General features: G+C 37.9%; 1 protein-coding gene across 8 annotated transcripts in view; it reads left to right on the top strand.

Annotated features, from left to right (window-relative positions):
- The window catches only part of LOC134146668 (core histone macro-H2A.1), a 53,552-nt gene extending 40,874 nt beyond the window's left edge, over positions 1-12,678 (top strand). For 4 of the 8 annotated variants that reach the window (XM_062587107.1, XM_062587109.1, XM_062587106.1 and 1 more), the window contains exons 7-9: positions 3,141-3,230; positions 6,322-6,496; positions 11,949-12,678. In XM_062587107.1, the coding sequence (XP_062443091.1) occupies positions 3,141-3,230; positions 6,322-6,496; positions 11,949-12,114 (431 nt within the window). In that variant the 3' untranslated portion in view covers positions 12,115-12,678. Of the gene's footprint in view, positions 1-2,569; positions 2,672-3,140; positions 3,231-6,321; positions 6,497-11,948 lie in introns of those variants that run through there. The other 4 variants (XM_062587110.1, XR_009959865.1, XM_062587112.1 and 1 more) reach the window with 4 other exon arrangements.
- The last annotated feature ends 270 nt before the right edge of the window (positions 12,679-12,948 follow it).

The following is a 12,948-nucleotide window of genomic DNA, read 5'->3' on the forward strand; positions in this document are numbered from 1 at the left end:
ACAAAGAAAATTCTCAAAGCTGCACTGCTCATACTTTAGTGTAGGTTCCTATTACCTCTGACTGCTGTAAGAAAGAATAGAAGTGCACAAATGCTTAGCTGCCAGTGATTAACTTTTACCCATCTAAATTTTTTTTTAATTTTTATTTTTTCCCTAACAATTTAAATGTATTGGGGGCTTATCTTGAGAGTGTTAGAGCCTAAATTTCTGCTAACGCTGTTTTCAACACTGATATCAATGCCTGCTTGGAAAGCATGAGATAATGACCTAATTCTCATGGGAGTGACACATATTTATGCCTATGAGTAAATAAGCTACTAACCTTGAAGCTGTGAAGCAAGACTTCCATCAAGAAACTTACTGATGTAGTGGAAAATAGTTAAAATACAGTATGTCCTTTCTGGGATGGAGCTAATATACAACATTGTTCTGAATGTAATTTCATAGTAAACCTTCACTATTAATTATAAAAAGAACATCATTGTGGATTAAATGCAGAAAACACCACTGATTCACACCAAATACTTCTGCTCTTTGCACCAGAACTGCAAGGAGAGTTAAATTTATGTGACATAAGCTGCTTAGGTTGTTCATTGCTTTTAATTATAAATTAATTCCCAGTAGAAGGGAAAAATCTGATCTTTCTAAATTGAATTAAACCAAACTAGGCTAAATTCCATTAAATGTGCAACAGCTTTGCAATGGCAGAGAAATAACTTGGTTAACAGATCTCTTCTGTTTGTAGGTCTGTGCAAAGCTTAATTATGTTTCCCCTTGAAACAAGAGATATTAAGGATTGAAAATGTCTTGTGTTTTAGGGCTGATCTGAGTTCACAGACTCAAGTGGAATATAACTGGACTATACATACATGTGTGTGTGTACATATATATACTTGAGTTTATATATATATATATAAAACTGGACTGATAAGGAATATATACAGCAAGAATATAACTAGAATGGAGGACTGTCCCTATCCATACCCATCCGTTCCTTGTCAGAGTGATTTTCCAAAATCCTAGTGTTTGCTGTATCTATTAAACAGGTTCAGCAAAAGGCACTGTATATCAGGCTATCTGGCATATAATAGCATTATGCTTTTGAAATGCAACGTATTTCTCAGCACCTCTGTTCTGGGGGTAGATCTCTTTTCCTCGCACACTCTTTTAAGACACTTTTCTGCTACAAATACAAACATTAGTCTTATCTCAGCAATCTGTAATAAAGTGTCTTCCGCTCAGTTGCACAGGCATAGATAACTTTGAGTTTCGGAAAAATCTTTGTGAGGAGTTTGTCTAAATAAACTTAGACCAAAGTGTTTATATAAAAAAAGCTAAATGATTACAAGGAGCAAATTAAACTCTGACCTACACAGCCAAACCTTGCAATCCAGCTTTCGGCAAACGCTCATTGTGAATTAGTTATGAAGAAAGCAAAATAAAAGCTTTTTAAAAAAAATTATCTTCAGCTTTTTACCCCAAAGACGATAGACTATATATAGCAAAAATAGAGGTAGGGTCCTAGACATTGGCTGCGAGAGCTGGGCCTCTTTAGCCTGGGGAAGAGAAGACTGAGAGGGGATCTTATCAATGTGCACAAGTACCTGAAGGGAGGGTGTCAAGGGGACGGGGACAAACTCTTTTCAGTTGACCCGTGTGACAGGACAAGAGGCAATGGGCAGAAATTGAAGCACAGGAAGTTCCACCTGAACGTGAGGGGGAATTTCTTCCCTGTGAGAGGGACAGAGCACTGGAACAGGTTGCCCAGAGAGGCTGTGGAGTCTCCTTCTCTGGAGATACTCAAGGCCCACCTGGATGCAACCGTGTGTAACATGCTCTAGGTGACCCTGCTGAGCAGGGAGGTTGGACTAGATGATCTCCAGAGGTCCCTTCCAACCTTACTGATTCTATGATTCATAGTTTTTAAGTGAAAAAACAAGTACGTTCAGTTATTTTCAACACGCTTTTAATGTTCATTTTGGAAAAAAATTGACGGTGATGTCAAAGCAGAAACATCTTGCAGTGCTCTTAGAGCTATAACCCTATTTAGTTAACTAAATCTTGGAGGAGGGGCTCTGCTTCCTTGGGCATGTAGTATGTGCACTTCCATCAGAAAATGCAGTTTTTCTTTCTTCGTCAGTGAAAGTAAGAGGTTTCACCAAACAAATGTCCTGACTTTTAGAGATCGTAGTTCTGAATTTTTGGAAAACAGTTTTCAAAGTAAGAAATCAGAGCCTTTATGATTCCACTGCTTCTTACTTATCTATCTTTATAATTAATATGCATAGTGAAAATTTATTTGGGATACTTATGTAGTTAGGAAAATGCTTTCTTGGGCTGTTTTTTATATTACTATCTAAAACTAGAGCTGCAAAATAAGATCTAAACCATTTAGTGATGGACTGCCTTTGTAAACTGCATACCTTTTGGTTGCCCTGAAACACTGCACAGCTCTTCTTTTCCCAGACTGACTTTGTCCAGCTCCTTAGCAGTAGTTAGAGAAGTTCATTGGAGGAATATGTTCCTTAGAGATTCTCCTTATTTCTGAGGCTCTTCCTCTTGGTTAAAGGTGGCTCAACAAGCTGGGCAGTTACCAAGTAAAGCAGCCCGCTGCACTCACGAGACTGTTTCATTCCTGGTGCCACCTGTTGGGGTCAGGGACCAAGATCAGGTGAGTTTCAAATTCTTATTGTGGCAAATGGCTCTTTAAAACAATTTATAAGAGAGAGGGGAAATGAATCTTAGGGGAAGGAATTATGAACCTTCAACACCCTTGAGCTAGTACATTCTTCTGGAACATGTCACACTAACAGATGCTCGTGATAAAGGAGGAGATAGGGATGTCGTGTCAGATGTAGTGACATTAAAATCAGAGTCTGAGAATGTTAGCAAGGGATACAGATGTGAGGTTTTTGGGTTGTTAGGGTTGTCGTCTTTGGTTTTTTCTTTTTGTTGTTGTTGTTGTTGTTTTTAATGACTAGCTAATTTTGAAGTCCCAAAAGGTTTAGATCTTACTTTGCAGTCCCCAAAAAATGTTTGGGCAGAAAAATCTAGAATTATATAATTGCAAGTAATGATTAGTCACATGTGTGCTGTGGAAGCCTGGGATCAGAGGAGTAAAATAACAATTCTCTGTTCAGGGAGCACTTTGGAAAAGAAAGGCGGCAAGGAGTTTGTGGAAGCTGTCATTGAGCTTCGCAAAAAGAACGGACCATTGGACATAGCTGGAGGTGAGGTTCTGCGCTTCGGGGGGCCACAAATGAGCACGGTGGGCAGCGTGTTCTTGCTGTGTGCTGCAGTCTTCACTGCAGTAAATTAACCAAGCTCCTTTCAGCACAATGCTTGTGTTAGAATCCCTTCGGGTTCACGTTATCCCCAGACAGTATTGCTGGGTTATGTGATATTTGTATTCTCAAATGTTAAAATGCATACATAGCATCTCAAGTAACCATATCAAGGCATCTGGAAAATGGTATAGTGATGCAATGTTACAAATAAGAAGAAGCTGTTCACATAGACACACACATACGTTAATTAGGTGCCTATTTTCATGAACAGATGAAGTTCAACCCTGTTAAACGTCCGCTTTTCTGACTATGACTAAACTTAAGCACCTCCTTAAAATTAAGCATCTGCTTACGTACCTTGTTTAGTCATCGCTATAAAAGCTTATGGTTTTTCAATGTCTTGTTATCAAAATCTGTGTAATATCTGAGAATCATATTGTAAAGTAGAGTAGGAAAGTTTGATAAATCACAGTATGTAATTTTACACCATCTGTGAAACTGCTGATACATGTTATTCATATAGAACTCTGATTCTGCCATCTGTGTTTATGCTGTGAAAATAAATATAGTGCGTGTAGTTTTGTAAATGAATTCTAACTAAAGCTGAGGAGGAGATCTAAGACTTCAGCTATGACAGGAGAAATTATGACTGTTTACTTCTGGTGTTTAATGCAATTTTTTTTCTTCCTGGTTTGGTTTTCATTTAAATTTTTGATAACATTTTCTTGGAATTCTTGTTTTGCAAAAAAATGTAGAATCAATTATTCGCCTGTTCTTGGCTCACTTCTGTACAATATTCCTTATCAAGCTATCCGGTAGCTAGGCCAAAGTGTTCTCAAAACTAGATTTCAAAATGGAGAGAGATTTTTTTTTTCTCAGCCACCAATTCATTCCTCACATTTGAGGCCATCTTGGCAGTTTTAGACTGAGGGGGAGCAGAAACTGACTGTTAGAGACATGTTAGAGGGCTCTAGAGTAGAACTGACACAACTCATTTCCACAGATTTCTCAATTATATGGATATCCTTTAGTCTACCAATAACCAGGATCCTTACTGTGCATATAATAGTAATTAGTCCAGAATTTGTCCATGGTTTTTTTTTTAATAGAAGTAGTATCATGTACTTTTCCTTTTGGAATATTTTTATGTGAAATAAGTGAGCATTGCTTTTGATAATTTAGAGGTGTCCTCAACAGAATCTTAATGAGTTAATTAATTACTACCCTAGAAAACGCTCCTATCTCAGAAATACTGAAGTTGGTGATGTGTATCAATACAATATTTTATTTTTCAGTATGAAGATATCATCAGCATTCCACATCTGACTAGAGAGATGTCAGCTGCTTTTATTAGTTTTTTTCTTGGATTTATGATGTATTCTGAATTTGCCAACGTTTTAGATGCACATTATGACAAATTAAAATTGCCTAACACTAAGATTATTCAGTATGTTGAGAATCTACAAACCTATAAAAATATAAATGCATGTGATTCCAAAGTCCCTTAAAATTTACACTTCTGATTAGTGTAATTCTGATTCAGTCATGTTGCCACATGAGAAAGTCTATTTTTTCTTTTCTGCAGCAGCTACAGAATAGTATCCATATGTGATGATAAGACTCCAGGAGTTATTTCTATGATATTTTTATAGCAAAATGCCTCATAAACATTCCAGAATGGAGTAGAGAATTTCTGGCCTTTAAGTACCTTTACAGACCTGATTTTTTTTAATTACTAGTATTTTTTTTATTGTTTTTAAAGAAGCAAGATCCCTATATGTGTATGCCTGTGTATACCTATACATTTATGAGCATGTATGATTATATCCCAAAGCCTCTTAGAGGGCTAATGCTCTGTGAAGGTTCAGTGCATGCTGTTTTGAGACTACATGGTTTTTGTTCCATGAGCTTGTGAAAAGAGTATTTTTCTTCTGTCCTTCTTTTAGCAAACCAAAGTTACAAGTTTTTAATTGCAACCGCAGACCTGTGAGTTCAGAATGGCAATGATCCTGTTATCCTGTTTTCTGGCAGGCAGAGCACAGTCTGTTGTTGCTCTGTGATGGGAAACAGTGAATCCAGAATATGTCCTGCTGGGAGAAAGCCACTATTCTGGAGACTGACTGACTGCTGGTAGTTTGGCTGCAGGCTCTCCCGTGTCTGCTTAATCCCCACACATCCATGTCTGTATCATGGGATAATATACAATTAGCATGGTGAAAAAGTCACTTTCAGTTCTCTGTACATACAAGGCCTTGCCTATTGGTATATAAGCAGAGTGGATCAAACACTGCAAATCTGTAAATGCTTCCTGTCCAACAGTCTGTCAAAAAATATGATGAAAGAGGAAAACTAGAAAACGACATTGTTTAAGCAATCTAAGATGACCCATACACAAAAAGTTTGAATAAAACCAGGCCCAGAATGCCTCCTTTACACTTACTCAGAAATCAAAAATCTTAAATAATTCACCTCTTTTCTAGCCTTCCTTACCAGTTTGCAGAACACCAATAGCTTTGAACTGATCCCAGTTTGGCTGCAGTCTGATCAGAAGCTGACTAAACAAACTGTGTATTTAGCAAGAATAGCTAAAGGGCACAGAGGTCATAACTCTTAGCAGTGTATTATCCTGACATTTACTGTAGCTCTGCAATAAAATCAGAACCAAAGCAAGATCATCCTTTGAATGGGTTTACATTCTGACAGATTACTGCCTTTCTGCTTAGACATTACACAAGTTTGCACAATCCCCAGTATAAATGTGTTTCCTTTGATGTCAGTCATGAATTCTTACTCTCTCTAAAATAAGCTCTATTATAGCTATGATTTATAAATTACCACAGTGAAATGCAGCTGGAAATGGAAAATGCAAAGTCTCTGTAATCATGTTGTATTTTAAGCCAGTGTGATTTGTAATCTAAAACATTCACAGGGGCTAAAGGAATGTCTGTCAATTGTTTGCTATTTTAATCACATATGCACTCTTTTAATCCTAATGAGAGGAAAGCAATTAAATTTCACTTTCGTTTCTGACTAGCTGTTGTCAGTGCTGGCCATGGATTGCCTGCAAAGTTTGTGATCCACTGTAATAGCCCAGGCTGGGGCTCAGACAAATGTGAGGAGCTGCTGGAAAAGACAGTGAAGAACTGCTTGGCTCTGGCTGATGAAAAGAAGCTGAAATCAATTGCATTTCCTTCAATTGGCAGTGGCAGGTAAGGCTGTTAGGCAAACCCTGTACTTGATGTCAAACTGGTCACATTTTCTAATGCCATCACATATGTTCCAGTTCTTTTTTTCTACAATAATAACACTATTCTTGTTCATTTAGATCAATTCCCTGAATTAAATATTTCTTGTAGATTCATTCAAGCTGCACATGGAACCTAGAATATTCTCCTGAATCCTAGTTTAACTTTGGCAGGTCTAGCAATGATCCTGCACAAACTTAAAGCATACACATAGGTTAATATACTTTTTAAGAGCATATTAAAAGACTTCTTTTCACTCTATCAGTTTGTTCATATAAATTGAGGATGTGGAGGACAGCATGAAGAAAAGGGATCTATTTAACCTAGTTTTACTGCATAGTTAAACCTACTACTATATATGCATTACATAGGATAGTCAGAAGACATGTCTTAGCGTTAGTTTAAGCATCAGGCTTGAAATGCCTTGATTCTAAAGATTTGCAGAGTCACTTCAAGCATTCTCCCAAAATCCATAAGCTGAATTCCACGCAGTTTACATCATGGAACTCTTCCAGAAAAAAAGGCCTTAAAGTCTTTGCCAAGATTTTTGAAAGCCAAAGTCTAAAGTTAAGGTCCACTAGCTGTGATAGGACGTTTAATGCCTTTGAAAATTGGATCACATTCCTAAAAGTCTAAATATGGATTATAATTTTAATTAGAGGCTCTTGGGGAGGCAGAGGGGTGCAGCTGGACCATTTGGCCCTTAATGGTGGCTCAGTATAAAGACCAAGGACCAAATTCATGCTGAATTACAGTGTGTATTTAACCCTAAACAACTTTGAATTTGCCGTAGAAGAAGTTGGCTGGTCCTCTTCAGCAAGAATATTCTTCCCATTGTGCCATGTTGCAACATGAGATTAATTCCTGCATATTCTGTGCCGGGCAGAAAGTATTATTTGAGCTTTTGGGGTGAATGCCAAGAAAGATATAGAAGTTTCACTGGGACAATAAATTTAAGCAGCTTGCATCAGACTGAGCTTCAGAAAAAGGTTGATGTACATGAATGACATTTTAAGGAGGTAACATAAGCCAGCTTTGTAGAACTATAGAGAAAATGTAGGATTCATACTGACCAGCTGAATTAGCTGTCAAGTTAGTTGACTAGTCATTAAAAAGAGGAGCTCTTCTGGACAGTAATCCAGCACAACTGAATTAGGCTGGTCTCTGAATTGCTTTTGGGGAGAAACTATATCCCTCCACTGACTATAGAGTGTCTGTGGAACAGTTTGTTTAGATGTCTAAAACGAGGCCGTATAAAGTATCTTCCCTAGAGTCCTTTTTTCACTGGATAGCTCCAGTAAGAAACCATTCACAACCGTCGTTGTGAAGTAGTTGTTTGGTGTTGGAACATGATGAAACCCTGAATAATCGTATGATTCACATTCTGTTATCAAATCTGGTTACTGACAGACAAGATTTGTGGCTGTGTTGTCAACTTGGCATATGCACATAATTCTCACTCAAGCCAACTGAAGTGATGTTTTTGAATGATGGAGAGGAATCAACAAGCCTTGGGAAATACATGAGGTTTTATATTTTCCCTTTTTTATTTAGAGATATTCAAGCATAAATTAATTTTGAAGAAAAAAATATATTCTGACAATACTCTACTTGTTTTCATAAAGTCAAAAGCATAAAAAAGTAAAGCTTTTAAGGACAGCAAATGCCAAAGACAGCACATGTATGCAGCTGTTCTGGTACAGACATCTGTCAAGCAGACATCACCCAATAAACCCACATAAACAGTTTCATTCTCTTTTATGGTTGAGGAACGGGATTACATGAGGGCAGTTCAAATAAATCATGGGGGGAAATAAAATAGCATGTTTGTAGCATTCAGTGGGCCAGATGCTTAGCCACAGCCAACTTGTGGAAAGCACAAGTTGGGTGCTGTACAAAGGTAGCTTGGAGTTCACTCTGGTAGGGCCAGAAGGAGAACAGGGAAAGAAGAATTTGAGATTGAGCATAAAATCACGCTCTGAGTGGGAATTTCGTTCTGAGGCTCTGACTTTGATCTGAATTGACACTGGCTTGGCTAAAGTCTCAGGCTGCCTTTTTATGAGAATTTAATTCAGACCAGTAGACTCAAGGCTTCTTGCAGCCCACACATGGCCACTGGTCAGCGTCCTACTTGTGATTTTTCCACTCTCTCTTTCCCTTTTTTGAGGCATTGGCCCTAACCAGCTTCCATGTGTGCATGCCTCCTTGAAATTGGAGGCAGCTCTGTTGCCATTTGCTCTGCTGTGACCACCTTGCTGGAACACTACTGGAGTGAAGGTCATACAGCTTCAGTGTCCCCTTTGAGCCTCTCAGTGTTTGCCCTTATTTTGATGCTGACCTGTATGACTATTCCTGCTCAGCACCAAAATTCCTTGAAGGCCCATTTAATATATGCCAGGATGCAGCATCCTTAAGTAAATAGCAAGTGATTGAATGCAGAGGCATACTGACTCCATGCCCTTTCCTCTGTGTAAGGCAACAGTAGGAAGTAGCTTCTGTGTCCAAAATATGCTCTCAGTGGGTTACCCTGTCACATAGCTAATTCTTCCTGGACCAGCTAAATTGCCTTTGGAAAAGTACGGGTTTTTTCACAATACTTCTTGCTTTCCTTTATTTAAGTAGAAGTAATTTTAGTAAAAGAAAAAATAAGAGTATTTTCAGAAAGGAGGGAAATGGCATGTGCTATTTCATGTCATCATTTTTGAAATATCACAAGCATTATCTTCATGAAGCATATATAGTATCACATTATATGCAGCACTACCACAGAATTGCTCTTAAAGTGTATTTTATGGTAAGGTAATGTGCAGTAAGTGGTCCGTGACATAGGTAGTTGCCTTTCTCATTTTGCTTCTTGCAGCATGTAGTAAGAGGGAGAGTATAACAGTATTCTATCATCAGAGTTCAGTGAATGTCCAGTGAGCAAATGCCAAGCCATACTGCACCTGTTAAAAGCCAGAGGCAAATTTAGCCCTGCTTCTTTGAAGAGCAAACACTAAGAAACTCAGCTGTGTGTGTAATCTGCAAAGTATTAATACTATTCCTCAGTATTATAGGACAGTATCACACTCTATAGTCTAAAAGAAGGTGTGTTAAATGACATCTCTATTTCCCCCATTTCCCTTTCCCTTGTTAAACTTCCTTGTAAAGAAAAATGTAATTGTTTGCTGTTCTTCCTTGGAGACATTGCATGCTGTGCTTGAATTCAGTGGCAGAACTTCCATTAGTAGAAGATTCTGAATTCTTCTGCATTCTTTAAGCTTGTTATACCGTTTCCATCACTACAGTATTCCAGTAGCCTAGTGAGGGCTGGAACTAAGATAAATCTCTCAAAGCTACAGTTTAATTGCTGTAATGTAGATTTATTTAATAGATGGGGAGCTTGGAGATTTGTACAGAAATAAGTAGCTTCTATGAGGAAATTGGTCTGAACTACAATAAGGAGAGGGAGAAAGAAGATATAATTTGTAGTAAGGTGAAACATTGGTAGCAGTCTGTAGAGAAATAAAGGTGAATTTATGTAACTGGAAAGTATAGTCTTTACAATCCAGGAAAACATGCATCTTTAAAAGCCTTTCCTCTGCTCCTTTCACTTCTCTTCTTCTTCCTGACAAGTTCATTAAATTAATGTTGTTGCTGTATTGTTGTCACGCACAACTCTATTAGAAGACTGGATCACACTCATCAGACCTGTCACAAAGAGGTTCATGCTACTTCAGTTGCATGCAGCCTGCTGGTTTTCTGCTGCTGCTGTCCACGAGACTCCCCTTCCTCCTCCTCCAAAAAAGCAGCATTAATTTCATGAGCTCTTCCAACAAGAGCTTCTGTGCTGAGGTTGCTGGCTAGCATAGTCCTCTTGTGACCAGTGGCAGAAGGGACATTGTATAAGCCTAGAAGATCTTCCAGAGAGATTACTTTACCCTCCGCATCATTAACTCAGACTGTGCCACCCTTCCCACTGCAGTTGCTTACTGAGAAATTTATCCTTGCCATATATAATTATGAGCAACAGATACTAGGAAGATGTAATACAGACAGAATAATTAGTTCCATAGACTGTCATACTCTGCACAGTAGCTGCATTCTGCGAGCTTTCAGGTGACTATAGCTTTAGTCAAAAACAGCTATTGTTTCTTCCCTCTCCTAAAAATTCATCTACTATGATAAAGGAGGAAAAGAAATCACTAAATTAATGGAATTAGAATGATGGACAAAATGGATGGAAAGATGGACAAAATACTGCTGTTATTAAACTTCCAGCTGTCAAGTACCATCCATCTTTGAGTATTGAAAATTCTTATGAAAATGGTTTCACTATCTCCTTATTATCCTACAGCTAAGAAAGATTCAAGTAGATCGACACTTTTTAACAGGGAGTATTGACAGTGTGTATGTGTACGTGTGCATGTGTCAAGCAACCAGGTGATGTTCAACAGGGCTCTTTCAAATTGCACTGGGGTACTATTCTGAGCAGAACGATCACATCTCATCACCTTCAGGTTGACTACTGCAGTGCACTTCACTGGGGCTGTCTCAGCAAAGCTAGGGCAAGCCTGCGTCATCTCGACCATCTTCAAAGTAGTTACCAAGGGTAATTCCAGGTTTTAACCACAGCCTATAAAACTCTCTTACAGTTCAGGTCGTGGCTTTTTTCAAGCCATTCTACATGTGTTTGGCTTACATTAAGATTAGATGAGACTTTCAGACAACAGCTACTAGATGTAAATGTGAAAAAGCCTGTAAGTGTCCCCAGGCTGTGTATACCTTTCTGAAATTCAGCCATGCACAAATTTGTCATCTGAGAAAGCACTGTTGCCAGTGTTTTTTCTCACTACCAAACTACCAGAACTCATTCTCTCTTCATTTTCAGTCTGTAGCAAGATTGTATAAGTAACTTGTTTAATGTTTTACTATGTTATTAACCATTAATACTGGTAAAGTCATTTTTGTTCTTTGCATCTTTTCATACTTTGTTTTCCGTATCCCTTTCTGTTTTTCTTCTTTAATGGTTGGTCTCTTTTCAGGGTAAGTCTAACTGTGCAACTCTAACATATATGCAGTTTTCATGAATCCTTTAGCCTGCTTGGCATTGGTTTACTTGTCTGTCAAAGGAGGGTAATTGAGCCATCAGATATTGTAAGGTTCAACCTGTTAATGAGTATGGACTCTATATTCCAGTATTTTGGAAGTGCTTTTTTTCTGCAAGCACCCTTTTCTAAAAATTGTTTGAACATTTTAAGTCCTGCCTAAACAAACAAGTTTGTAGCTTCTAATTCAGCTTGTAAACACTTGCTCTGTAGCTTTATTTGCTGTGCTGCATACAAGAAGATCCTGAGCATTCCTTGCAAGGTTATACTACCAAATGCTTGTTTGGCAAGTTTTGATTTTCCTTTTTTTTTCCCCTCTCTCCTACTAGAAATGGCTTCCCAAAGCAAACGGCTGCTCAGCTGATCCTGAAAGCCATCTCCAGCTATTTTGTGTCAACAATGTCCTCTTCAATCAAGACGGTGTATTTTGTGCTCTTTGACAGTGAGAGTATAGGGATATATGTGCAGGAAATGGCCAAATTAGATGCCAACTAAGCCTAGAAAGCTGCAGTACCAGCCCACTTACCTGTCATCCTCCTCCTCCCCAAATCCTTAACTCATCGTGAAGCAGAGCATCCCTCGTTTTAAATTTTGCTCATTTAGGGGAATAAAAGTGGTTTTTTTGGTTTTGTTTGTTTGTTTTGGTTTGTTTTTTATTTTTCTTTCTAAAATGTTTTATGTTGGCACTGATAGTTGGCATTACTGCTGTTAATGCACTGTATACCAGGCATCGTCTGAATTTAGTGTAATCTAGGAGATTTTATAGTTTTATTTTAATGAAGTATGGATTGAAGCAGAAAGCTGTTAGGAGTATGTAGTCTTCTACTTGTGAAAGAATCAGGCAGACCCTATTTTGTAACTGTGTTGTGGTGCTTTATCAATACATTGAGTGGCGTTCCTTTCATTTTTTTTAAAGAACAGATGCTATAAACCTAATTTGTGTTTGTTTATTGTCTTAATGATAAATCTGGAAGAAAAAATACAGAAGCCCTGTTGTCCTTAATTATATTTACAATTTTGAAAATGTGTGAATTGATTTAGTAAAATGTTTGAACTGTTGGTGGTGGTGTATTTGAATTAATTTTTCTCTTAAGCATTCATTTTATAAATTCTGAACAGTTAGCTATGAAAAGCATGACAAAATACCAAATCCAAACCAGTGCACTGCTTGGAGATGCTGGGCGTCTTGCAGGTATTCGCTGGATTTCTGCATGCTGAGTGACTTTCCAAATCAGATCTTTTTCCAGTGAGCAATCAAACATTTTCTTTTCTTTTCTTTTCTTTTCTTTTCTTTTCTTTTCTTTTCTTTTCTTTTCTTTTCTTTTCTTT

This window comes from Rhea pennata, chromosome 14 (assembly GCF_028389875.1).
Source record: "Rhea pennata isolate bPtePen1 chromosome 14, bPtePen1.pri, whole genome shotgun sequence".
NCBI lineage: Eukaryota > Metazoa > Chordata > Aves > Rheiformes > Rheidae > Rhea > Rhea pennata.